General features: G+C 38.7%; 1 protein-coding gene across 2 annotated transcripts in view; it reads left to right on the top strand.

Annotated features, from left to right (window-relative positions):
* IFT81 (intraflagellar transport 81) overlaps nucleotides 1-26,084 on the top strand; it is a 99,474-nt gene that overhangs the window by 60,471 nt on the left and 12,919 nt on the right. For both annotated transcript variants that reach the window (XM_027956496.2, XM_027956497.2), the window contains 3 exons: nucleotides 2,757-2,906; nucleotides 10,002-10,130; nucleotides 11,103-11,192. In XM_027956496.2, coding sequence (XP_027812297.1) covers nucleotides 2,757-2,906; nucleotides 10,002-10,130; nucleotides 11,103-11,192 — 369 coding nt within the window. The remainder of the gene's footprint in view (nucleotides 1-2,756; nucleotides 2,907-10,001; nucleotides 10,131-11,102; nucleotides 11,193-26,084) is intronic.

Here is a 26,084-nt window from a genome sequence, read left to right on the forward strand (position 1 = left end):
TGATTTTTTACATTATCAAGTAAGGGCTCCATTAATTGAGCATTTTATTCTTTTCTTAAATTGAAGCAGAGTTGTTAGTTTCAGTGTTAGTTTGTTGTATAGCAGAATGATTCAGTTACATACATATTTTCAGATTCTTTTCCATCATAGGTTATTACAAGATATATTCAATATATCCCTGTGCTATAGTAAATCCTTGTTATTTATCTGACCCTGACTACCTTTCCCCTAGGTAGTTTGTCCAGTGAATGTCAAATAACCAATCAGCATAGAGCACATTGAGTAATCAGTAGGTTTGTTCTTTCACAAAACATTTATAGCTTTTAGCTTTTAAAAATAGTTCCAGAGCACAGCAAGACAGAGAAAGGGAAGATTGGCCTAGATAATACAGAGGATAGCAGATGAACAGGATTGATTTCATTTTGGGCACTTTGCCCAGGACACTTTTAATAGAACATATAGTTACTCTCAGGATTCTGAATCTGTGGTTGTGTCAAGCTTACACATTTATTCTTTTAAAGGAAAAATTGCAAGTTATTAGATTCTAGGTATATTGGTCTGACTTAAATTTTTTTAAACAGTTTCTGTAATCCAGCCATTGATAATTTTGCTGTGTGTGGGCTAGATTCCTTAATATTAAAACTAACTCAGTCATGGACAGAGAAATATTTTGAACTTCCTTCTTCTAAATCACAATGTGTTCATCATTTCTTTCAAAGTTTAAGTCATTTAAAAAGATGTCTAAACAATGAATTAGTGGGTTATTTTTGTGTGAAGAATTTTTAATCTTATGGGTTTTAAGGACTTTCTTTGTGTATTCAGGAATCAATCAAGTCTTTAAAGAAAAAAAAAAAACCCCTATATTTTAGAAACGTTCTCCTTCCTGTTTTGCTGCCTTACAGTTTATTGGGTTGGTTCAAAAAGTTTGTTTGGATTTTTCTGTAACATCCTACAGAAAAACCCAAACTAACTTTTTGAACCAACCCAAGAGAATTACTGACCTTAGATTTAGCCTATTTTTAGGAGGTAAAATACCACATGGTCATAGAGCTTGCATTAAATAGTGGCTTTGAATGAATTTTCCTTTTTTTCTGTTTTCTAAAGCTTCAGTAATACATTCATTTACTTTTATTACTTATAAAATTATTTATTACCTCCCTAATTATCCTTATAAAGAACTGGGCATTACAAAGTTTAAGATTATTAAAGAATTTTCACATTATAGGTAATATGGAGATTTACTTTTGTTTTGAAGTGATGCATTTAAGTATAATAGGCCAGATTCTCAGTATGGACATTTTTAAAAGAATGTAGTTAAAAGGTTGGAGCAGAAAAATTATTTTATGTAGTAAAAAAAATCTGAAAATTCTTAGTACTAATGGTGCATAAGAGAAAGTGATTTTTAAAAGCATTCTGTTCTGTTTTAGAAATACCAGAAATTTTTCACATTTGTCTCTTATGTTGAGCAATACTTTTAATGAGCCAGTGCCTCAGGACCTTTACATCTGCTGTTTCTACTACTTAGAATGCTCTTCCTTGCTTCTTTCTCCTTCTTCTAACATACTCCTGCTACTTCAGTCTTGCTTAAATTATTTTTGAGAAATTTGTCATAACTCACCTCTCTAAAATTCCAACACCCCCTCCCCACTGCTTTTTCTACCTTGGTCCCAACCCAGGTTAAACTCCTGTTATTTATTTTCAGGGCCCCTTCACTGTTTCATAATGTTCGCTGTGGTTGTGAACATCAGTTCAGTGTTTATTTTCCCCACTATTTCTTAAGCTTGTTAAGGGCAGGATGTGTATCTTGTTTAGAGTTGTATTCTCAGTGTCTGCCCAGTGCCTATGTAATAGTTAATAAGTGGAAGGCTGCAGTCCGTGGGGTCGCTGAGGGTCGGACAGGACTGAGTGACTTCACTTTCACTTTTCACTTTGATACACTGGAAAAGGAAATGGCAACCCACTCCAGTGTTCTTGCCTGGAGAATCCCAGGGACGGGATAGCCTGGTGGGCTGCCGTCTATGGGGTCGCACAGAGTCGGACACGACTGAAGTGACTTTGCAGCAGCAGCAGCAGTACTTGATAAATAAATTCCTTTAAGTATTCATTTCATGTGCTTTTCCAAACTCTAGTTGGTATTGTTTAATAATGGGGTCTTTCCATTAGAGTAGTTACAATTATTAGTAGATCAGTAGCTGAATTAAGCAACTATGAGTTCCCACTAATTTGGAGTATTTTTAGCTTTTGAACATTTGGGATGAGTTTCAGATGCTTCTTAGGGTATATGGTCACAGTACCTTTCTTAAATGATAAATGGTAACTGCAAATGTTGACCGTTCTGCTTGGTTATAATAATCCCAGTAGATCCAGGGTCACCAAAATAGTACAGTACATAAGAAATAAAAAGATAAAACCATAGCCAGAATTGGTCTTCCACTTTTTTCTTCTTCTTTTTAACCTTTTTAACTTGTATAGGATTGAAGTTGTTGTTTTCCAAATCTTTATTATAAAGCTCACAATGAACGCTTTTATATAAGGATTTACAGTATTTAATGGGTCCAAAAAATCAAAATGTACACAAAGTATTTTAATTGAGCAGTTAGTTTTTCCAAGTTTTTAATAAAACTAAGTTATTGTTCTGTATTTGTGACACACATGTTGGACAGTAGAAAAGAAAATGCTTGTAATACAGTGAGGTTATATATAATATTTAGCAACTACTTTTCTACTTATTAAACTACACTTGTGTTCTTTTGCAGTTCAAGCGATATGTCAGTAAACTTCGAAGCAAAAGTACAGTTTTCAAAAAGAAGCATCAAATAATAGCCGAATTTAAAGCTGAATTTGGTCTCTTGCAGAGGACAGAAGAACTTCTTAAGCAACGTCATGAAAATATTCAACATCAACTGGTAATACAGAATTGAGGTTCTAAAAGTACAAATGCCTAGAGGTTTATAAGTTGTAGCTTCATACTGAAGTCATTGTTTTTATTAGAAAAACCATAAAATTATTCATTTTTTCTGGTTAACTATAAAGGTGACCTATAAGCTGATTCATGCACTTTACTGTAACAATGAGTGTTTTTTTATGTGTGCTGGACTTTGGGATAATTAATAGAAGTTGAATTCCAAGTAGCTTTTTCTTTTGGATAGCTAACTAATATAACAAAAATAATCATACCAGGAGATTGACTGTAATTTATTTATTTATCATGGCCTACTAGGCAGAAATCTAAGCAGCCACTTCCATGGAGCTGTGGAAAGATATATTCAGGGAAGATTCTATATGGAAGTTTGCCTGCAGGCTTGGTTCCCTATATATTTGTGCCTTGGTTGTCAAAAAAAGTTCAACCCAGAGAAATCTCTCTAGCAACAAAGCTGTTCTTGTTGTGGGTACCAGTTTCTCTGAGCTTTCTTAATTTGGCTTTTTTTTTTTTTCTTTCACCCATGTGGAAATTATGTCATCATATGATGTTGGCTTGCATGCATGCATGCTAAGTTGCTTCAGTCATATCTGACTCTTTGCAACCCCATGGACTGTAGCCTACCAGGCTTGCTGTCCATGGAATCCTCCAGGCAAGAATACTGAAGTGGGTTGGATGTTGGCTTACCAGCAAGCAATAATCTGTTAGAGGTTAATGAAATTTCAACCAGTTGTGGTTAGCTGGCAATATGAACTTTTCTGTCTCATGCTGTTGAATATTGTTTACTTCTAGGGAACTAAAGATTGAACATTTACAGTACATCAAACATAGGTTCTAACAGCAGTAACTTAAAATTGATACGTAGCAACTGTATTATTGCTCACTTCAAAATATTTTCTAATTTTCATTGTGATTTCTTTGACCTATGGTTACTGCTTAAAACCAAACATTTGGGGATTTTCTAGTTACCTTTCTGTTATTGATTTCTAGTTTATTTCTGCTATGACCAAAGAACATACTCTGTGATTTCAGTTCTTTGAAAATTTTGAGTGTTGCATTATGGCCTGGCATGTGGTCTATCTTGATCATTGTTCCATGCACAGTTGAGAAGAATATATATTATGTTGAGGATGGTGTTCCATATATGTCAATTCAGTCCAGTATGTTAACCACGATACTCAAATCTTCTGTGTTTCTATTGACATTTTCATCTGCTTTTCCCATCAATTATTGAGAAAGATGTTTTACAATATCTATGATCTTTCTCTTTTTCGTTCCATCAGTTTTTGCTGTACATCTTTCCTTAAGCTTCTTAGAAGCAGAGCCTGAGAAGGGAATACTTGGTACAAGTGATTTTATGAGGGAGGGAGTACCTTCAGAAAAAAGGGAATGCGGGAGACAAGTGGAGCAGTAGAAAAAAGCCAAACAAGGGTGTATTTTTTAATTTTATTTTTAATTAGAGGATAATTGTTTTACAATACTGTGTTGGTTTCTGCCATACATCAACATGAATCAGCCATAGGTATACATAAGAAGGGTGTATTCTTGACTGAAAACAGCTTCATTTTGATCCTGTGAGGAACATTTGGGGCACAGATTGTTCCATGGAGTTGATTCCACCTTGAGGCGAGGGGTCTGGCCTTTTATATTCCCATATCAGTCAGTCATCAGCGGTGGTAGGGTGATGAGGCCTAGATGAGGCAGCTCCCATTGGGCCAAGGGCATGTTCTGAAGAAGGGGCAGCTGTGAGGCATTAGCAATCAGCACTCTTGCAGCACTCTAGCAGCTTGCAGATGAGGTCTGAGTGGCGCACCAACAACATCCTCTATAACCCGTCCCTTGCCCTGAGATCTGCTTGTTTCTCATGTTAAAGTCACTCCATCCTGGTATTTCTTCCGTAGGATTACAGTTGGTCAAAATTTCTAGGACAATTTAGGAGAGTTAGTGGGACAAGTTAAAACTCTCTTTGCTGCATTTGGTCCCAAAGACATAACTAATACTCAATATCTCCTTCCTCTACCATCCATCCTAGATTCCCCACACCTTTAGCTAGTACCTCCAGTGGTCTAGATGACTTACTTGGTGGGATGACTCAGTCCCTCATTCCTCAGAACTATGAGATTCTAGTAACAATGCCCTTCTCAGGCTGTGGTTGCTAAACCTACCCATTTACTGGTAAAACTGGGCAGGAGAGTACCAAGATATGCCATAATGGATCACATGAATGCCAAATATATTCCTGTCTGTCCCCCATTAATAGCAACATCAGTATAGCCTTAAGGTATCCTGCCAATAAATCACTCCTTTTTTTGCCCGCTGGTCTTTGGGCATGAGGAGCCCATGCGACAGGATGGTGGCCAGAGGATTAAGTTTAGAGGGCCTGTCAGTGTGCCTTCTGGTAAAAGCATGCCCATCCTGGAAATTAGAACATTTATACTCACAGAGCCTAAAGTTGTGCCTCTTCTGTTGTGGGCATTCTCTAGTGGGTATATACATGTGATGAAGAGATCTTCACACTTAGTGTTAGTTCTTATAGCTTGGTCCGCATGCCTTCTCCCCAGACCTCCTTGTCCCTAGCCATTCAGTCTTGCTCTCTTGTTTCCCCCAGGCCCCTGACCAACAAGCTAAGCCATTTATCACTGCCCAGAGGATACAAGATAATCTGGGGTTTTAAGATTCTCAAGTGAATCTATCCTGTTATCCCCCTTTCAGACTCAGCACACATTCTCTTCCCTATCACAGCCCTGACTTTGACATGGGATATAGTCAGCCTTCTATGAAGTTTTGCCAGGATTAAGTCCTGTCCCTTGTTTTCAGCTTCCTCTGCTCTGTAGCCATAGGAAATGAGGGTTTCTTTAAACCTTCTAAGGAAGTTCTCTGACCTTATTGCTTTGCATTAAATCACTGATTAATGGATTTGAGCCTGTCAGTTGAGCTTAGCAACAGCCACCCAGATTTCATAGTCTTACAGTGACTATTTATTTATGCTTCTCAAATACCAGCCACATTGCACCAGCTAGTACCTTCCTGTGATAGTTCAGGTCCTCCGAGAAGCATCATCCAGATTGGTTTAAATGTACAAGATATTTATGAAGGAAATATTTGTGAAGGGTAGAGGGAGTTGGGCAGGAGGAGGCAGGGAAAGATGTTAGGCTCTAATGCAAGTCTAATATCTATGAAGGAAGAAGGAGGAAGGAAGATTGTGGAGGAAGAACCTCAGGCTATAGGATATTTTAAGGACATTTTGGTTAGGAAGATGGGGAGTTCCTGAGCCAGTCACCAGTAAGAGGAGTTCCCTGTCAGGAGGGAATGGGTTAGCCGCTGGTAACAGCCTGGGGGAAGCATGGCCTTGGTATGAGCATGATGGTGGAGACAGAGGGCCAGCAGTAATGGCTGTCATCCAGCTTTGTTCCTCTCAGGAAACTCTTGAAGGAGATTCAGGCAATCCATTGTTATGACCACTATAATTCCTTCCACCTATTTTCTGCCCTAGTTGACAAGTCTTAACAATGGTACTGCTATAACATGCCCAAGACTATTACTCTACTTGCCCCCAGTCAGAAGGCCCTCTGCCTCGTTCATCCAGTAGTGATCCAACCCTAGAGGCCAGGTTTGATCAGGTTCTCTAGAAGCAGAATCTGAAACAAGAATTCTTGTTCTTCTTACATGATTAATTCAGTGAGTGCTCTTAGGAGGAAGGAAGGGAAGGAACCAGGATGAAGCAAAGAGGAAGAAGTAGATTCAGTTGGAGTCCAGTTTCATTCTGATTGCACAAGGAGCTCTGGAGCATAAGTTGCATCACAAAGTTGGTCTCATCTTTAGGCAAGAGGGCTGCCCGCTTTGGGCCCCTGTGTCAGTCAGTCCATTTGCTGTGGATCCTCTTACCACTCCACTGTGTGACACAGTTCCTGTTCAGCCAAGGGTACACCTTGAGGAAGGGACAACTGTAAACCATCAAAATACCAATTCTCACAAGATGTAGGGGCTGGGTACACTGACACAGTAAGCAGATCAGGGCAGAGCACCCACAGTATCCACTGCAGGTATCCTGAGATTAGTCCATATGAATTTATTATAGTTACCTTCCTATTGGCAGTGTTTGTTTGACATGATAGATAACTCCCTCTTCCTGTAAAATTGTTCTTTACTTGTCTTCTAGCACACTACACTCTCCTTGTTTTTCTTTACTAACACTACTGTTCCTACTCCATGGCTGATTTCTTCCCACTTCTTCAAAGCCTAGATGTCGGAGTGCCCCAGGCCTTGGATCTCTTCTCTGCCCTCAGTCCCTTGGTGATCTTATTCTCTTATGGCTTTAAAGACATTGTGCAGACAACTCACAAATTTGTATCTCCAGCCTAGATTGCTTCTCAAATTCCAATCTTGTGCATGTAACATCTTGAACTGTCTACTGGATTTCTACTAGAGAGTATAGATTTTTTTTCAACACGTCCAAACTTAAAATTCTGACCTTCACTACTCCCTCACCTGTCCTCCTGAGTCTTCCTCATCTCAACAAATAGCAACTCCATTCTCTCAGTTCTTCAGGCCAAAACCCCCTGGAGTCATCTTTACCCCTCACTTTCCTTCACATCCTAACCTGTCATAATATCTTCTGGGAGGGACTTCCCTGGCAGTCCAGTGGTTGAGAATTCACATGTCAATGCAGGGAACTTGGATTCAATCCCTGGTCCGGGAACTAAGATCCCACATGCCACAGAGCAGCTAAGCCCATGTGCCACAACTGCTGAGTTAGAGCTCTAGAGCCTGCGAGCCGCATCTACTGAGCCTTTGTGCTGCAGCTGCTGAAGCCCACCTGCCGTAGAACCTGTGCTTCACAATAAGAGAAGCCCGCATACCACAACTAGAGAGTAGCCCTGGCTTGCCGCAACTTAGAGAAAGCCCAGGCGCAGCAACGAAGACCCAGTGCAGCCAGAAATTATATGTTTATATGTATATACACACACGTCTTGTTGGATCTATCTTTAAAATATATACAGAACCACTTCTCATCACCTCTGTTGCCCCCATACGCTTCATACTACCATCATCTCTAACTTGAATTATTGGAATTGTCTTCTGACTGATTTCTCTGCCCCTCCCCTTGTCCCTCTATAGATTGATCTCAGTCAGCATAGATGTTAAAGTTTTCACTAAAAAACTCCTTTACTCTGAACCTTCTAACAAGTCTCCCTTTCTATTTAAAGTCCAAGCTCTTTCACTGGCCTAAAACACAACACTATTATTTGTCATCAAAACTAGGACACTTTTCAGAATGCAAAGGACAATAGATGTAAACTGATACTGTCTCAGCTAACCAGCTAAGTCCTATATGATCCCTCCCCTATCTCCACCTCTGTTTTAAGCTCCCCGCCCCCCCCCCCCCCCACCTCCATCTAGTTGTTTATTGAAAGGGCCAAGCATGCTCCTGTGCTGGGCTGTTCTCAGTTGTGTCCAAGATTTTAGTCCCCCGGTCCCCAGGACTGTGACCCCAAGGACTGTAATTCACCAGGCTTCTCTGTCTGTGGGATTTCCCAGGCAAGTATATTGGAGTAGATTGCCATTTCCGACTCCAGGGGATCTTCCCAACCCAGGGATTGAACCTATGTCTCCTGCATTGGCAGGCGGATTCTTTACCGCTGTGCCACCGAGAAGTCCCCAAGTACGTACCTACTTCATGTCTTTTGCTCTTGTTGATCCCCTGAGTATCTCTATGACTTGCTCCCTCACTTTCTTCAGAGCTTCACTTAGGTGTCATCTTCTCAGGGAGACCTTATCTAACCATCTTGTTACTTAAGATTCCAACCCTACTCTTCCCTCACACTGTATATATTTTAGTTGTTTACCTATTGCCCATTTGCTCTCACTAGAAGTTAGCTCTGTGAGGGAAGGGATTTTTTTCCCTGGTTTTTTCTTTTTTTCACTGCAGTATATCTGGTGTCTAGAACTGTGTTCTTGTTCAGTTTCTAAGTTGTATCTTGCTCATTGACTGCAGAACACCGGGCTTCCCTTTCCTTCACTTTCTCCCAAAGCTTCCTCAGGTTCATCTCCATTGAGTCAGTGATGCTATCTAACCATCCATTCTCTGCCACCCCCATCTCCTTTTGTCTTCAGTCTTTCCCCGCATCAGAGTCTTTTCCAATGAGTCAGCTCTTTGCATCAGATGGCTAAAGTATTAGAGCTTTAGCTTCAGCATCAGTCCATCCAGTGAATATTCAAGGTTGATTTCCTTTAGGATTGACTGGTTTGATCTCCTTGCAGGCCAAGGACTCTTAAGAGTCTTCTCCAGCACCACAATTCGAAAGCATCAATTCTTTGGCACTCAGCCTTCTTTAGGTTCAACTCTCATATTCATACATGACTACTGGAAAAACCATAGCTTTGACTCTGTGGACCTTTGTTGGCAAAGTGATGTCTCTGCTTTTTCATTCTCTGCCTAGGTCTGTCATAGATTTCCTTCCAAGGAGCAAACACCTTTTAATTTTACAGCTGCAGTCACCATCCACAGTGATTCAAGAGCATAAGAAAATAAAATCTGTCACTGCTTCCACTTTTTCCCTTTCTATTTGCTGTGAAGTGATGGGACCAGATGCCATGATCTGTGTTTTTTGAATGTTGAGTTTTAAGCCAGCTTTTCCCACTCTCCTCTTTTGCCCTCATCAAGAGACTGTTTAGTTCTTCTGAAGAGCCTAGAACTATACTTGGCACGTTAATAAATACTAGATAAGTGAGCAAATATGTACAGTTTTTCACTTGAGATCATTCATTCACCAAATATTTAATGAGTGCGTCCTGTGTTTTAGCTTCTATGCCAAGTACATAGCATTATGCTAAAGTCTAAAATTATAATTACTTCCTATGTCCCTGAAAATACTATAGTAAAATTTAGTATAAGTTTATAAAGTATAAAGGGATATAATTATTGTTGAAGTCAGTGAAGATTGTTGACTAAATTCCTTTATTTTACTTACAACTTTATTGTTATGTATTAAATCTATATACTTCTTATGGAATCATCAAGGTTAGACATCAATTTTGTGGACTCTTGTTTTTTACGCCTATTTTTATTCTTTACTTTCAGCAAACTATTGAGGAGAAAAGGGGTATATCTGGATATAGTTATACCCAAGAAGAACTAGAACGAGTGTCTGCTCTGAAGAGTGAAGTTGATGAAATGAAAGGACGAACACTGGATGACATGTCTGAAATGGTGATTACATAGGCTTTGTTTTACACACAGGCTCTAAGGCAGATATTTTTGTGTTTGTTCTGTTTTTAGTGCAACATTCAGATTTTCATTTCTGTGTATTGCTTTCATTATATTCTTTCATCTGTCTTTATTACTCTCTTTAAAATTTTTCCATTCTTAGGAGGTTGTTCAATTTGTAATACTTTACACGTTTTGTGGTTTTTGAAGGGTGTAAAAGTTACACAGCATTAAAGAAATATTTAAGATAAAAAAATAAGTTTTTCCAAATTATACTACTTAATTCAGTTATTTCATTTTTGTGTATGTCCTTAGTTTTTTTCCATGTTCAGGACTGCTATTCAACCAGAATGCACAGATAGAGCTTCATCAGACTTTAAAATGTTTAAATCTTTCATTATTTATTGGTAAATAGCTGCTGCCCCAAACTCTCAGAGTACCTACCTCTACCTATCTTGTCCACATTGTTCCCAAAGCCCACTGGATTTCACAACATCCTAACTCCTAAAAAGATTAACATTTTGCACAGCAGATGCCTCCAAGACCTGATTCATCTCTATGGCTGGTGTCCATTGTGATTGGTCATTGCTATACCTTTTGGGTTATTAAGTAGTTTGACTATCACTTCATCCATGTTTATGTGCATTTTATATAACCTACATAATTTGTATACTTTTTATACTTAATGCAGAGTTGTATATCAGCAACTTTATAATTTGTTTTATCTTTCAGCTAGATTATAAATATTTCCCCATAATGGTTTGCAGTCTTAATAATTGACATTTTGAATAGTTAAATCATATTCTGTCTTACTGAGAAGTCAATACTTATTAAATGACTTCCCTTTGGTTGGCATTGAAATAATTTATAGTTGTATTCACTTATATAAATACTTCAGTAAATGTCTTTGTATATATAGTATTTTTGTTCTTTTGAATTCTTTCTTAGATGTCATATATTTTATTTAAATGGCAGGTAAAAAAACTAAATTCCCTGGTATCTGAAAAGAAGTCAGCTCTGGCTCCAATTATAAAAGAACTACGACAATTGCGTCAGAAATGCCAAGTAAGATAATTTAGTTTTATGATACTTTTAATACTCTCTCTTGTTCAAATGTATTAGTTAAAATCCTAGATATTTCACTTGGATAATTCCTGGCAAACAAATCATTATTTCTATATGATTCTGTGAAAAAGAATAATGATGTGACCATCAATAGTTTTTGTTTAATTTATGTTGTTTTGTCATAAATTTTTGTGCTGGGAAGAGAAGGAGAAGGAGTTTAAGCTACAGTCAAAAGTGCAGCCAAATGAGATTTGTGCTTTAAATAATGTTCATGTCAGAGCTATAAATATGAAGTCACATTCTTCAGTGGCCAGGTGAAAGTTCAGATTGTGCCAACAAGTGGTGACAAGTTAATGTTAGATTAATGAACTTGCTTTGCTGGGGAGCAGGATGGGGGGCAAATCATGATAACTTATGCTTAAGTGATGAAATACAGTTACTTGGAAGCTAATTCTAGACACTGCTTTAAAGATAAACTGTAAGAAGGTAAATGCCCAGATCAGGTGGCCTTCACCATTTGACATAACAATGGTTATTTTCTCATTCTCCATGTAGTAATTTTAGGTTTGAATGTGAGCGATACTGCATGTGCCTAAGGATAAACTATAAAACTCTTCATAAATGCTATCCATCAGAGACAAGAGAAGCACAGTGAGAGATCGCATGGACCTTGAAATCAGATAGACCTTGTTTCCTTTTTTATAGAAAATGCCATGGAGTCTGAGACAGGTTTCAGTTCAGTTCAGTCACTCAGTTGTGTCCAACTCCTTGTGACCTCATGGACTGCAGCACGCCAGGCCTCCCTGTCCATCACCAACTCCTGGAGTTTGCACAAACTCATGTGCATTGAGTCAGTGATGCCATCCAACCACCTCATCCTCTGTCATCCCCTTCTCCTCCTGCCCTCAGTCTTTCCCAGCATCAGGGTCTTTTCTAATGAGTCGGTTCTTCGCATCAGGTGGCCCAAGTATTGCAGTTTCAGCTTCAGCATCAGTCCTTCCAATGAATATTCAGGACTGATTTCCTTTAGTATGGACTGGTTGGAGTCCCTTGCAGTCCAAGGGACTCTCAAGAGTCTCCTCCAGCACCACAGTTCAAAAGCATGAATTCTTTGGCGCTCAGCTTTCTTTACAGTCCAACTCTCTGGTGATAGGTTTAGTAACTTGTCCAAATAGAGAAGGAAATGAGAGAGTTGGAGCTTCACTCTAGCATCTCTAGCATATTTTACATCTTCTGCTTATTTCTGGAACTCTGGAAGCAGAGTTCCATAGAATAGCAAGGAGAAATAAGAAAACCTTCCTCAGTGATCAATGCAAAGAAATAGAGGAAAAGAACAGAATGGGAAAGACTAGAGATCTCTTCAAGAAAATTAGAGATACCAAGGGAACATTTCATGCAAAGATAGGCTCAATAAAGGACAGAAATGGTATGGACCTAACAGAAGCAGAAGATATTAAGAAGAGGTGGCAAGAATACACAGAAGAACTGTACAAAAGAGATCTTCATGACCCAGATAATCATGATGGTGTGATCACTCACCTAGAGCCAGACATCCTGGAATGTGAAGTCAAGTGGGCCTTAGAAAGCATCACTACAAACAAAGCTAGTGGAGGTGATGGAATTCCAGTTGAGCTATTTCAGATCCTGAAAGATGATGTTGTGAACGTGCTGCACTCAATCTGCCAGCAAATTTGGAAAACTCAGCAGTGGCCACAGGACTGGAAAAGGTCAGTTTTCATTCCAATCCCAAAGAAAGGCAATGCCAAAGAATGCTCAAACTACCGCACAATTGCACTCATCTCACATGCTAGTAAAGTAATGCTCAAAATTCTCCAAGCCAGCCTTCAGCAGTACGGGAACCATGAACTTCCAGATGTTCAAGCTGGTCTTAGAAAAGGCAGAGGAACCAGAGATCAAATTGCCAACATCCGCTGGATCATGGAAAAAGCAAGAGAGTTCCAGAAAAACATCTATTTCTGCTTTATTGACTCTGCCAAAGCCTTTGACTGTGTGGATCACAACAAACTGTGGAAAATTGTGAACGAGATGGGAATACCAGACCACCTGACCTGCCTCTTGAGAAACCTGTATCTAGGTCAGGAAGCAACAGTTAGAACTGGACATGGAACAACAGACTGGTTCCAAATAGGAAAAGGAGAATGTCAAGGCTGTATATTGTCACCCTGCTTATTTAACTTCTATGCAGAGTACATCATGAGAAACGCTGGGCTGGAAGAAGCACAAGCTGGAATCAAGATTGCTAGGAGAAATATCAATAACCTCAGATATACAGATGACACCACCCTTATGGCAGAAAGTGAAGAAGAACTAAAGCCTGTTGATGAAAGTGAAAGAGGAGAGTGATAAAGTTGGCTTAAAGCTCAACATTCAGAAAACTAAGATCATGGCATCCAGTCCCATCACTCCATGGCAAATAGATGGGGAAACAGTGGAAACAGTGTCAGACTTTATTTTTTGGGACTCCAAAATCACTGCAGATGGTGATTGCAGCCATGAAATTAAAAGACGCTTACTCCTTGGAAGGAAAGTTATGATCAACCTAGATAGCATATTCAAAAGCAGAGATATTACCTTGCCAACACAGGTCCATCCGTCTAGTCAAGGCTATGGTTTTTCCAGTGGTCATGTATGGATGTGAGAGTTGGACTGTGAAGAAAGCTGAGTGCTGAAGAATTGATGCTTTTGAACTGTGGTGTTGGAGAAGACTCTTGAGAGTTCCTTGGACTGCAAGGAGATCCAACCAGTCCATCCTAAAGGAGATCAGTCCTGAGTGTTCATTCGAAGGACTGATGCTGAAGCTGCAACTCCAATACTTTGGTCACCTCAAGCGAACAGTTGACTCATTGGAAAAGACCCTGATGCTGGGAGGGATCGGGGGCAGGAGGAGAAGGGGACGACAGAGAATGAGATGGCTGGATGGCATCACCGACTCGATGGACGTGGGTTTGGGTGGACTCCAGGAGTTGGTGATGGACAGGGAGGCCTGGCGTTCTGCAATTCATGGGGTTACAAAGAGTCAAACAGGACTGAGCGACTGAACTGAACTGAGGCAGTATGCCTATAGTTCTTTCATTAAATCCATTTACATTTTAAATGGGGAGAGTTATTGAAAGAGCATTTAGTTCATTAAAGGAAATGCTTCCTGGGTAGCTTAAATTGTCAAGAATTCGCCTGCAGTGTGGGAGATCTGGGTTCAATCCTGGGTGAAGAGGATCCCCTGGAGAAGGGATTGGCAACCCACTCTCGCATTCTTGCTTGGGAAATCCCACGGATAAAGACTCATGAGCTACAGTCCATGGGGTCACAAAGAGTTGGACATGACTGAGCAACTAACACACACACACACACACACACACACACACACACACACACACACACACACACACACACACACACACAAAGGAAATGCACTGTTATGGAAATCCAAAGATCAAAACTGTAGTCTGTCTGGAGCAGTTGGAGGTACTACTGCCTGAGCATTTGGGTTCAGGGAAGCTTCAGGGACATTAGTGGGAATTTGTGGATAATATCAATGTATGTGATAATAAGAGGGTTTCTCAGGTGGCGCAGCACTAAAGCATCTGCCTGCCTATGTAGGAGACGTGGGTTTGACCCCTAGTCAGAAAGATCCCCTGGAGAAGGAAATGGTAACCCACTCCAGTGTTCTTGCCTAAAAAACTCATGGACAGAGGAGCCTGGTGGACTGTAGGAGCCTAGTGGACTGTAGTCCAGGAGGTTGCAAAAGGGTCGGACACTACCTGGTGACTGAACAGCAGCAACAGCAGCAGTGATAATAAGAGCGTTTATCAAGTGCTATCTGTGTGCCAGGCACTATTACGTTTTTCATTCAGGCCGCATAACCACCCAGTTAGATAAACCACCCTTTACACAAAGAAGCAGATAAAAGCACACAGGGTAAAGGACTTGCCCAAGATCACACAGCTGGTACATAGCAGAGCAAAGTTCTAAAGAAAGGGAACCCTCTTACACTGTTGGTGGGAATGCAAACTAGGACAGCCACTATGGAGAACGCATGGAGATTCCTTAGAAAACTGGAATTAGAACTGCCATATGACCCAGCAATCCCACTACTGGGAATACACACTGAGGAAACCAGAACTGAAAGAGACATGTATACCCCAGTGTTCATTGCAGCACTGATTACAATAGCTAGGACTTGGAAGCAACCTAGATGTCCATCAGCAGACAAATGGATAAGAAAGCTGTGGTACATATACACCATGGAATATTACTCAGCCAGTAAAAAGAATACATTTAAATCAGTTCTAATGAGGTGGATGAAACTGGAGCCTATTATACAGAGTGAAGTAAACTGGAAAGAAAAACACCAATACAGTATACTAATGCATATATATGGAATTTAGATGGATGGTAATGATAACTCTATATGCAGGACAGCAAAAGAGACACAGATGTATAGAACACTCTTTTGGACTCTGTGGGAGAGGGCGAGGGTGGGATCATTTGGGAGAATGGCATTGAAACATGTATATTATCATATGTCAAATGAATCGCCAGTCCATGTTTGATGCATGAGACAGGATGCTCGGGACTGGTGCACTGGGATGACCCAGAGGGATGGGATGGGGAGGGAGATGGGAGGGGGGTTCAGGATGGGGAACACATGTACACCCATGGCAGATTCATGTCAATGTATGGCAAAACCACTACAATGTTGTAAAGTAATTCGCCTCCAATTAAAATAAATATATTTTTTTAAAAAAGAACTCATACTACACCAGAACATGACTCACTTCATATTGGCTTCTCACTGTTCCTGCCACAGCATGTGTCTACCTGTGTGCTGTTTTTTTTCTCCATTTTTTAGTTTCTCCTCATTCTTTGGATTGGCAGAGTTGTAACCTTAGCTTGCTTATGGCTCCTCAATGTTCACATCTCACACTGTAGCCTTTCTCTACATATGTGTTGAAGTTGTGAACTTATAATTCCCATTTTTTCTGCATTTTCTAATTTAAATTCCTGGTGCAGTGCCTCTCTTTGGAGAGCAGTTTTCCATGCCAGACCAACTCAGAGATTACTGCTATCCTCAGGTCAGATCAAGGATCCATCCTTAGTTGAACCAGCCATGCTTGTGGGTAAGGATCAGAAGAAAGGAGGATAATATGGAACTAAGCATAGCTGCCTAGAGAATTTTCCTTCTGGAGAAGCTACAGAATCAGGCAGACCCTAAATAACCTTAGGTAGATGACTTCATCTCTGTATTGTGTCCGCACCTATAAACCAATCCCTTCTTAAAAGTGGTAATAAAATTATGAAATAACACACGTAAGGTACTTTGCAATCAGTTCAGTTCAGTTGCTCAATCGTGTCTGACTCTTTGCGACCCCATTAATTGCAGCACACCAGGCCTCCCTGTCCATTACCAACTCCTGGAGTTCACCCAAACCCATGTCCATCGAGTTGGTGATGTCATCCAGCCATCTTATCCTCTGTTGTCCCCTTCTCCTCCTGCCCCCAATCCCTCCCAGCATCAGGGTCTTTTCCAATGAGTCAACTCTTCGCATGACGTGGCCAAAATATTGGAATTTCAGCTTTAGCATCAGTCCTTCCAAAGAACACCCAGGACTAATCTCCTTTAGGATGGACTGGTTGGATCTCCTTGCAGTCCAAGGGACTCTCAAGAGTTTTCTCCAACACCACAGTTCAAAAGCATCAATTCTTCAGCGCTCAGCTTTCTTCACAGTCCAACTCGCATCCATATATGACCACTGGAAAAACCATAGCCTAGACTAGATGGACCTTCATTGGCAAAAGTAATATCTCTGCTTTTGAATATGCTATCTAGGTTGGTCATAACTTTCCTTCCAAGGAGTAAGTGTCTTTGAATTTCATGGCTGCAATCACCATCTGCAGTGATTTTGGAGCCCCAAAAAATAAAGTCTGACACTGTTTCCACTGTTTCCCCATCTATTTGCCATGAAGTGATGGGACCAGATGCCATGATCTTAGTTTTCTGAATGTTGAGCTTTAAGCCAACTTTATCACTCTCCTCTTTCACTTTCATCAACAGGCTTTAGTTCTTCTTCACTTTCTGCCATAAGGGTGGTGTCATCTGTATATCTGAGGTTATTGATATTTCTCCTAGCAATCTTGATTCCAGCTTGTGCTTCTTCCAGCCCAGCGTTTCTCATGATGTACTCTGCATAGAAGTTAAATAAGCAGGGTGACAATATACAGCCTTGACATTCTCCTTTTCCTATTTGGAACCAGTCTGTTGTTCCATGTCCAGTTCTAACTGTTGCTTCCTGACCTAGATACAGGTTTCTCAAGAGGCAGGTCAGGTGGTCTGGTATTCCCATCTCGTTCACAATTTTCCACAGTTTGTTGTGATCCACACAGTCAAAGGCTTTGGCATTGTCAATAAAGCAGAAATAGATGTTTTTCTGGAACTCTCTTGCTTTTTCCATGATCCAGCGGATGTTGGCAATTTGATCTCTGGTTCCTCTGCCTTTTCTAAGACCAGCTTGAACATCTGGAAGTTCATGGTTCACGTACTGCTGAAGGCTGGCTTGGAGAATTTTGAGCATTACTTTACTAGCATGTGAGATGAGGGCAATTGTGCGGTAGTTTGAGCATTCTTTGGCATTGCCTTTCTTTGGGATTGGAATGAAAACTGACCTTTTCCAGTCCTGTGGCCACTGCTGAGTTTTCCAAATTTGCTGGCAGATTGAGTGCAGCACTTTCACAACATCATCTTTCAGGATCTGAAATAGCTCAACTGGAATTCCATCACCTCCACTAGCTTTGTTCGTGGCGATGCTTTAGCAGTAGCAATGACTAATACATAAGAACTGTTTTAAAAAGTTATTTATCATTTTAACTATTAGCAATAGTTTTAAAGGAAGGAATACTATTGCCTTTCAAAAAAATTGATTTTCTCAGTTAAACCATATACTAGATTAAATTCTATAAAGTCATTTATTATAAAATATAACCAAAACCTGAAATTCATTTTTACGTGTTTTAACTGGATTTCTCTGTATGTCAAGTACTTCCTGCCTGTTCCATTTCAAAGAAATATAGCTATCTCACCACCATTCCCAGATAATACAGCTCTTCAGTTCTTAACATATTCATCAAATCAAAGGGCACCGAAGTCGTGTAAGCTTTCCATCTCTGTCTTCTGCCATGTTGAAAAGTAATGGGGACAGTTTCAATTTTAGAAGATGGAAAGAGTTCTGTAGATAGATAGTGATGATGGTTGTACAGCAGTGTGAATATATTTAATGCCACTGAACTGTGCACTTAAAATGGGTTTAAGTGGGACATCCTTGGTGGTCCAGTAGATAAGAATCTGCCTTCCAATGCATGGGTGTGGGTTCAATCCCTGGTCGAGGAACTAAGATCCCACACATGGCAGGGCAACTAAGCCCGTGCACCACAACTAGAGAGGAGTCAGCTTGTCACAGCTGAGACCTAACACAGCCAAAAAATAATAAATAAGTATTTTATTTATTCTGATTATTTTTATTTTATGAGTATTTTACCACAGTTTTAAAAGTCTAAAAAAAAGAAAAGAGTATAGAACTTGCCCACGTTTTTATCAACCATTTGGTTTTTTTAAATGTTTGAGTTCAGTTACCTTATTGAGTCCCTAATGTTCATCTTGTTTATCTCCATATGTCAATTCCTACATCCCTGTATAGTTTTTTTTACCCAGGAACCTTTTGTAATGAAGAGTGTACTGAAAAAAAAGCTACTTCATTGACTTTGAGCTATTTCCAAATAGTAACTGAAATTCTTAATTGTTCTCTAGTTTGAATGGTATTTATTTTTAACTTGTTTAAGTATGTCTAACACTTGAAACGACATGGATGTATTATCATTTTTTTAATAATTTAATTTCTTTCTTTATAGCTGTGCTGGGTCTTCGTTGTGAACTGGCTTTCTCTAATTGTGGTGGGAGGGCTTCTCATTGTGGTGGCTCCTCTTGCTGCCGAGCACCGGCTCTAGGGAGCACAGGTTTCAGTAGCTGCAGCTTGTGGGTTCAGCAGTTGTGACTCCCAGGCTCTAGAGCACAGGCTCAACAGGGGGACGCACGTGCTTAGTTGCTCTGCGGCAAGTGGGATCTTCCTGGATCAGGAATTGAACCTGTGTCTCCTGTATTGGTAGGCAAATTCTTTACCACTGAGATACCAGGGAAGCCCCTATCATAGTGTTAAAGTGCAGGAGTACTTAAAAAATACTTTACACTTCTTGTTTTAATGGACAACTCTCAAAATTTAGGAAAGTTTACAGTGAAGTATTAATACATTTCCCTTCTTTTGTATTTGCATTTTGTTATAAATTGAATATTCATAATCATTTGAAAATTGGAGCGTCACAACTTAAGATGTACAACTTATATTTATCTAAATCTTTTATAATTATCTGGAATTAGCTAGCATCTTGAAGTTTCATGTTTGTTTTTTAGAAACTGTTCCTTAAATTATATGTAATTAAATGGCATAATACATGTAATTGCTAAAGCTAAAATACTTGTTTTAGAGTATATAATATGGTAATTATTGATTTCACTGAAATATTTCTTATTGATTGTTTTTTCTTATAGAAGTAAAACCATGCTCTTGGCAAGAATTCAAACTCTAAAGAATTATTAACGGAAAGAATTGAAATTATTTCTCTCTCTACATCCCACCCCAGCACACTCCCTAGAAATAATGTTAACAGCTCTTTGTGTATTTTCTAGAAATTTTCTGAAAATTAATGAATAGGTAATTATTTATTGGCTTCCTGAAGTTTGCTCTCCACACCTTTGTTCTACTGTCTTAAAAAAATACAAAGGCTTTTTGGGGTGAGGGGGCAGAAGTCAACTCTGACGTATTAATGTCTTCTTCCTTTTGTTTTCATTGTACCTGCTATCCTTTTGCCCATCTTTTGCTTTCAACTTTTAAAAAGTTGCTTTGTTTTAGGTATGTCTCTGAATAGATCTTGAATTGTGTTTTGTTATATGATATAATCTGACAGGTTTATTTTAATAAATAAGTTTAGCCAGTTCTTATTTACTGATATGCAAACATATTTGGTCTTTGTGTACTTTATTATGTTTTGCTTCTGACTTTATAGCCTATAAAAATAAATTCCTCTGTTCATTCTCTGTCTCTGTCTCTCATATTTTCTGGCTTGTGGTTTTGCTCTACTGGTTGTATCTGTAATGCCGCCATTAATATTTCATTACTTTGATAGTATCTATTAATTCCCACTATGAGTAATGATGAAATTGATATTTTTCCTCTAAACTTCTTCTTCCCTCTCCTTTAGCACCTCATTTTGGTCATTTGTCTTTCTTACTGTTTGCCTTTATACATGTAATATGCTTATACTATGACTTGATTCATCAGCTTTAAGTTGTATCTGTTGCCCTTCCCTTACCATCCCCAGCAATGGAAAACCGCTTACTGAGGAAACCAGCTTACTCATTCTACCTTCCACCTTCTTTTTCCCTTCCCCTCCCTGCAGATTTTACGTATCATGTCTACATTGTCAGAGCGTATTACATTTACTTTCTGTTCTGTTATACTAGTTTTCCCTTTTGGCTCTAGTATTATACCTGTACTTGTTAGACTCAGTGCTCATTACTAATCCTCTCACTACCCATTCTGCTACTTTTTATTGTCTCTCATTTGTTTTCTAATAGAGTCCTCAAAGTTTAGAAGAACGATATTCCCTGATGAGTTCTTAGGTTTCTAGAGTTTGTTGCCTTAAATATTTCAATCGCTGCTTGATTGGGCATAAAAATCATTACATCATGCTTTCTTTCCTTGAGGATTTTTAAAGAGTAGCTCCACAGTCTTCAGGAGTTAAGGGTGGACATGGAGAGAGCTGAAGCCAACATAATTTTTTTAATGACTTGATCTGGAAAAGAATATATTTTCCAGTTGTTGAGTACTGAGTTCTCCATGTGTTTATCAGATCAAGGTTCTTGAATGTGCCTGTTCAAAAATTCCTGGTGAGTAGGGACTTTTGGTGTAATGGATGTAGAGTTTAAGTTTTGCAAGATAAAAAGAGTTTTGGAGATTGGTTGTACAATAATGTGAATGTTTTAATACTTCTGAACTGCAGCCTTAAAAATAGTTAAAATAGTTAAGTTTTAGATTATGTGTATTTTACCACAATTTAGAAAAAGATTCCTGGTTTAAAAAAAATACTTCCTGGTAAATTATTCATTTTATCATTATTTTATGACTCAATTCCTTGCAGTGCTTTTTTGTCTAAGGGTCTTATTTTGTTTGCTATTAATATAAGTGTGCCAGCTTTCTTATGTTTAGTACTGCTTGGTATGTCTTTCTTTAATTTCAGCTGTCTGCATCCTTATTTTTGTTCTACATATGTCTCTTAAATATCATATAGGGGATTTCATGTAGATATAGTTTCTTACATCCAGTTTGAGAACTTGTCTTTTAATTAGTGAGTTTAGTCCTGTTTATATTTTCTCTTATTATTGATACATTGGAAGTTATTTATGTTTTGCACATCCTATTGACTATGCTTTTCCTATGGTTTCTTTTTCTACTTTCCATTGTACCAATCCTGTTTTCTTTATCTTCTTTTTTCCCTTTATTTCCTTTTCTACTCCTGTTCTGGTATTGTTTACTCTTATATTTTTAGCACATTTTTCTTGCCTAAAGTTAGTCAGCTGAACAATTGTTAATCTCCTGAACAATATAAGGGCCTCAGAATGATTTCATACCCTCTCTTGCCTTACACATGTGTTCTTATCCTCTGGTATTTAATTTCCATTTTATTTCTTCAACTCTAAAAGTGGTTGTCATGGTAGTCATTACTGTTATAATAATTACTACTTCACACAGTCATTTCCTGTTTAGATTTACCCACATACTTAGGAATTCCTACCATTGCCTCATGTACTTTATTCCTTACTTCTGGATTCAGTTTCCTTCTTCCTGAAATGAAATTTCCTTGTTTTGTTTTCTTTTAGTAGTTCTCTCAGTAAAGAATCATTGCCGAAAGTAAACCATCTTTGTTTTTCCTCTTCGATAGTCACTTGGTCAGAAAAAACTATATTCATTGCTTTCTCTTTTCTCTTGTCATGTTGAAGGATATGCTATTCATTTAATTCTCATTTCTTTTTAGGTAATATCTTCCCTACAACTGGTTTCAATTTTTGTTCTTATATTCACTAGTTTGTTTTAGACTCCACATATAAGTAATATCATATAGTGTTTGTCTTTCTCTTTTTGACTTATTTCAATAAGCATAATACCCTCCAGGTTCATCATGTTGTTGTAAATGGCAAAATTTCTTTGTTTTTAATGACTGAGTAGTATTCCATAGTGTGTGTGTGTATGTGTATCTCACATCTTCTTTTTCCATTCATCTCTTGATGGACATTTTGGTTGCTTGCATATCTTGGCTATTATAAATAATACTGCTGTGAACATTGGCATGCATATATCTTTTCAAATTAATGTTTTTGTTTTCTTTGGATATATACTCAGAAATGGAATTGCTGGATTATATGGTGGTTCTGCTTTTAGTGTTTTGAGGAACCTCCACACTATTTTCCATGGTAGCTGCATCAATTTACATTCTCACCAAATGTGTACAAGGATTCCCTTTTCTCCACATCCTCATGAATAACAAATTATTTGTGGTCTTTTTTGGTGATAGCCATTCTGACAGGTGTAAAGTGATATCTCATTGTGGTTTTGATTTGTATTTCTCTGATGGTTAATGATGATGAGCATCTTTTCATGTGCTGTTGACCATCTGTATGTCTTTGGTAAAAACCTGACTCTTCAGGTCTTCTATTTTTTAACTGGGCCTTTTTTTTTTTTTTTTTTTGATACTGAGTTGTATGAGCTATTTATATATTTTGGATATTACCTTTTATCACCAATAAATTTAAAAATATTTTCTGCCACTCAGTAGGTTATCTTTTGTTTTGCTGATGGTTTCCTTTGCTATGAAAATGATTTTAAATTTAATTAAGTTCCATTTGTTCATTTTTGCCTTTGTTACCTTTGTTTGCCTTTGTTGCCTTTGTTACCTTTGTAACTTCCCTGGTGGCTTAGACGGTAAAGCGTCTGTCTGCAATGCGGGAGACCTGGGTTCGATCCCTGGGTCGGGAAGATCCTCTGGAGAAGGAAATGGCAATCCATTCCAGTACTATTGCTTGGAAAATCCCATGGACAGAGGAGCTTGGTAGGCTACAGTCCATGGGGCCGCAAAGAGTTGGACACAACTGAGCGACTTCACTTTCACTTTCACCTTTGTTTTAGGAGACAGATCCAAAAATATTGCTATGATTTATTAATGTCAGAAAGTATTCTACCGCTCTTTGCCGCATCTACTGTGAAAATGAAGACCATTCTCAGCAATCAGACTGTCGACATCCCAGAAAATGTCGACATTAACTTGAAGGGACGGACAGTTATTGTGAAGGGCCCCAGAGGCACCCTACGGACGGACTTCAACCACATCAGTGTAGAACTCAGTCTCCTTGGAAAGAAAAGGAAGAGGCTCCGTGTTGACAAATAGTGGGGAAACAGAAAGGAACTGGCCACTGTTCACACAATCTGTAGTCACGTACAGAACATGATCAAGGGTGTTACATTGGGCTTCCATTACAAGATGAGGTCAGTGTATGCCCACTTCCCCATCAACGTTGTTACTCAGGAGAATGGTTCTCTTGTGGAAATCTGACATTTTTTGGGTGAAAAATATATACGCAGGGTTCGAATGAGGCCAGGGGTTGCCTGTTCAGTATCTCAAGCCCAGAAAGATGAGTTGATTCTTGAAGGAAATGACATTGAACTTGTGTCAAATTCAGCTGCTTTGATTCAGCAAGCCACCACAATTAAAAACAAGGATATCAGAAAATTTTTGGATGGTATCTATGTTTCTGAAAAAGGAACAGTTCAGTAGGCTGATGAATAAGATCTCAGTGATCCTGCTGCAGATGGGATAGCAGATGGTTCTATGGACTCAGTTGTGATCTTTTAAAGAGACAATAAAAACTCTTGATTTGAGGTTAAAAAAAAAAGTATTCTACCTATGTTTTCTAAGTTTTATGATTTCTTACATTTAGGTCTTTAATCCATTTTGAGTTTATTTTTGTACATGGTGTGAGAAAATGTTCTAATTTCATTCTTTTACATGTAGTTGTCCAGTTTTCCCAGCACCACTTATTGAAGAGACTGTCTTTTCTCAATTGTATATTCTTGTTTTCTTTGTCATAGATTAATTGACCATAAGTGTGTGGGTTTATTTCTGGGCTTTTTTTCTGTTCCATTGATCTATGTGTCTCTCCTTGGTGCCAACATCATACTGTTTTGATTACTGTAGTTTTGTAGTATAGTCTGAGGTCAGGGCATATGGTACTTCCAGCTATGTTCTACGTTCTGAAGATTGTTTTGGCTATTCAGAGTCTTTTGTGTTTCCATGCAAGTTTTATAATTATTTGTTCTAGTGCTGTGAAAAGTACCATTGGTATTTTGATAGGGATTCCCTTGAATCTATAGATAGTTTTAGTATTTTTATCTTTGTCGGTGGTGGTGTCCCATTTCACTGACATGATCTAAGTATAGATTTAGTGTTATTTGCTCTGCTGCAATTCATGCTTTTTGTCTCTCATTAATTCTGGACATATTCTACATGTCTTCAAATATTCTCTCCCCTGGTCTTTCTGGTCTGTTCTTCAGCAATTCTGTTAGATGTATGTTAGATGTATTTATTCTGTTCTCTGTTGTTTAACCTCATTTTCATATTTTCATCTCTTTGTCTCTTTGTGATGAATTTTTGATAATTTCTTCAGCTCTGTTTTCTAACTCATTCTATCTCCTGAGCTAATCTTATATTTATGTTGCCTACTTAGTTTTAATTTCAGTGACTTCTTTTTCATTTTTGTCTGTTCTTTTACTCACTGTACCTTTTTCAGTCTTTTGTTTTCAGTTCCTCCTTTAATAAAATGTTAAGTATACTTATTTAATAGATTTATTTCTAGTATTCTCCTGCTAGAGGAGGTTTACTCCTACTGTTTTATATCTTCTAATTCTCACTCATAATGGATTGATTATTCCCTGCATATTTATAGTTTTGGATTGTGAGCTTACCTTTAGTAGGGTTTTGTCTCTTGAATCCTGGCAGCTAGGATGGAGGGTGTGTCCCTCCAGGGTGTTTTTGCCGTTGTTCTGCTTGTATTCTCTGTTCTGAATGTCACAAGTTTGGAGCTAATTTTGAGTTAATGTCTCAGCTTGGAAGTTCTTAGGTCACGGACACAGGGTAAGTCCAAATCCCAAACTTGCTGAGGACAGGCACCTTTGTTCCATCTGCTTCTGAAGCAACATAGCTACATTTACTGATCGGTTTTCCATCAGACTCACAGACAAAAAAAGTCTTTCATCTACTATAGTATCTTCATCTCATTTACAGGCCCAACAGCTACCCAAGTACATAGCCTCTATTGCCCCTTCTCCTATTTGGTGTGTATGTGACTGTCAACCACGAGAGCCACAAATGTCTGTAGGTCACTTTGATACATAAAAACCATGGCATCTTTTTCCCACCAATCTTTTATACTTTGCTAGTCACCCCAACCCAGATGCAATCCCATCCAGCAATAGAAGCACCACACAACATTACCCAGTAATGTTAACTCTCTTGTTCCCAAGGAAACTGTGCTATGTAAAACCAAGGTCATTCCCAGGCTGGCCTGGTGTTAACCCTTTACTCACAGATTTTAAGGTCTTTTGCCCTGCCTAGCCATTCTAATCATTCTGTTATCAAGATTGACTCCCAACTCCCTTCACCAAGGGTATCCACAGGCTGTCATCCTTTGTTTCTAACTCTGGTAATTCATTTTACTTC

The sequence above is a fragment of the Ovis aries genome, chromosome 17 (assembly GCF_016772045.2).
Source record: "Ovis aries strain OAR_USU_Benz2616 breed Rambouillet chromosome 17, ARS-UI_Ramb_v3.0, whole genome shotgun sequence".
In the NCBI taxonomy this organism is placed as follows: domain Eukaryota; kingdom Metazoa; phylum Chordata; class Mammalia; order Artiodactyla; family Bovidae; genus Ovis; species Ovis aries.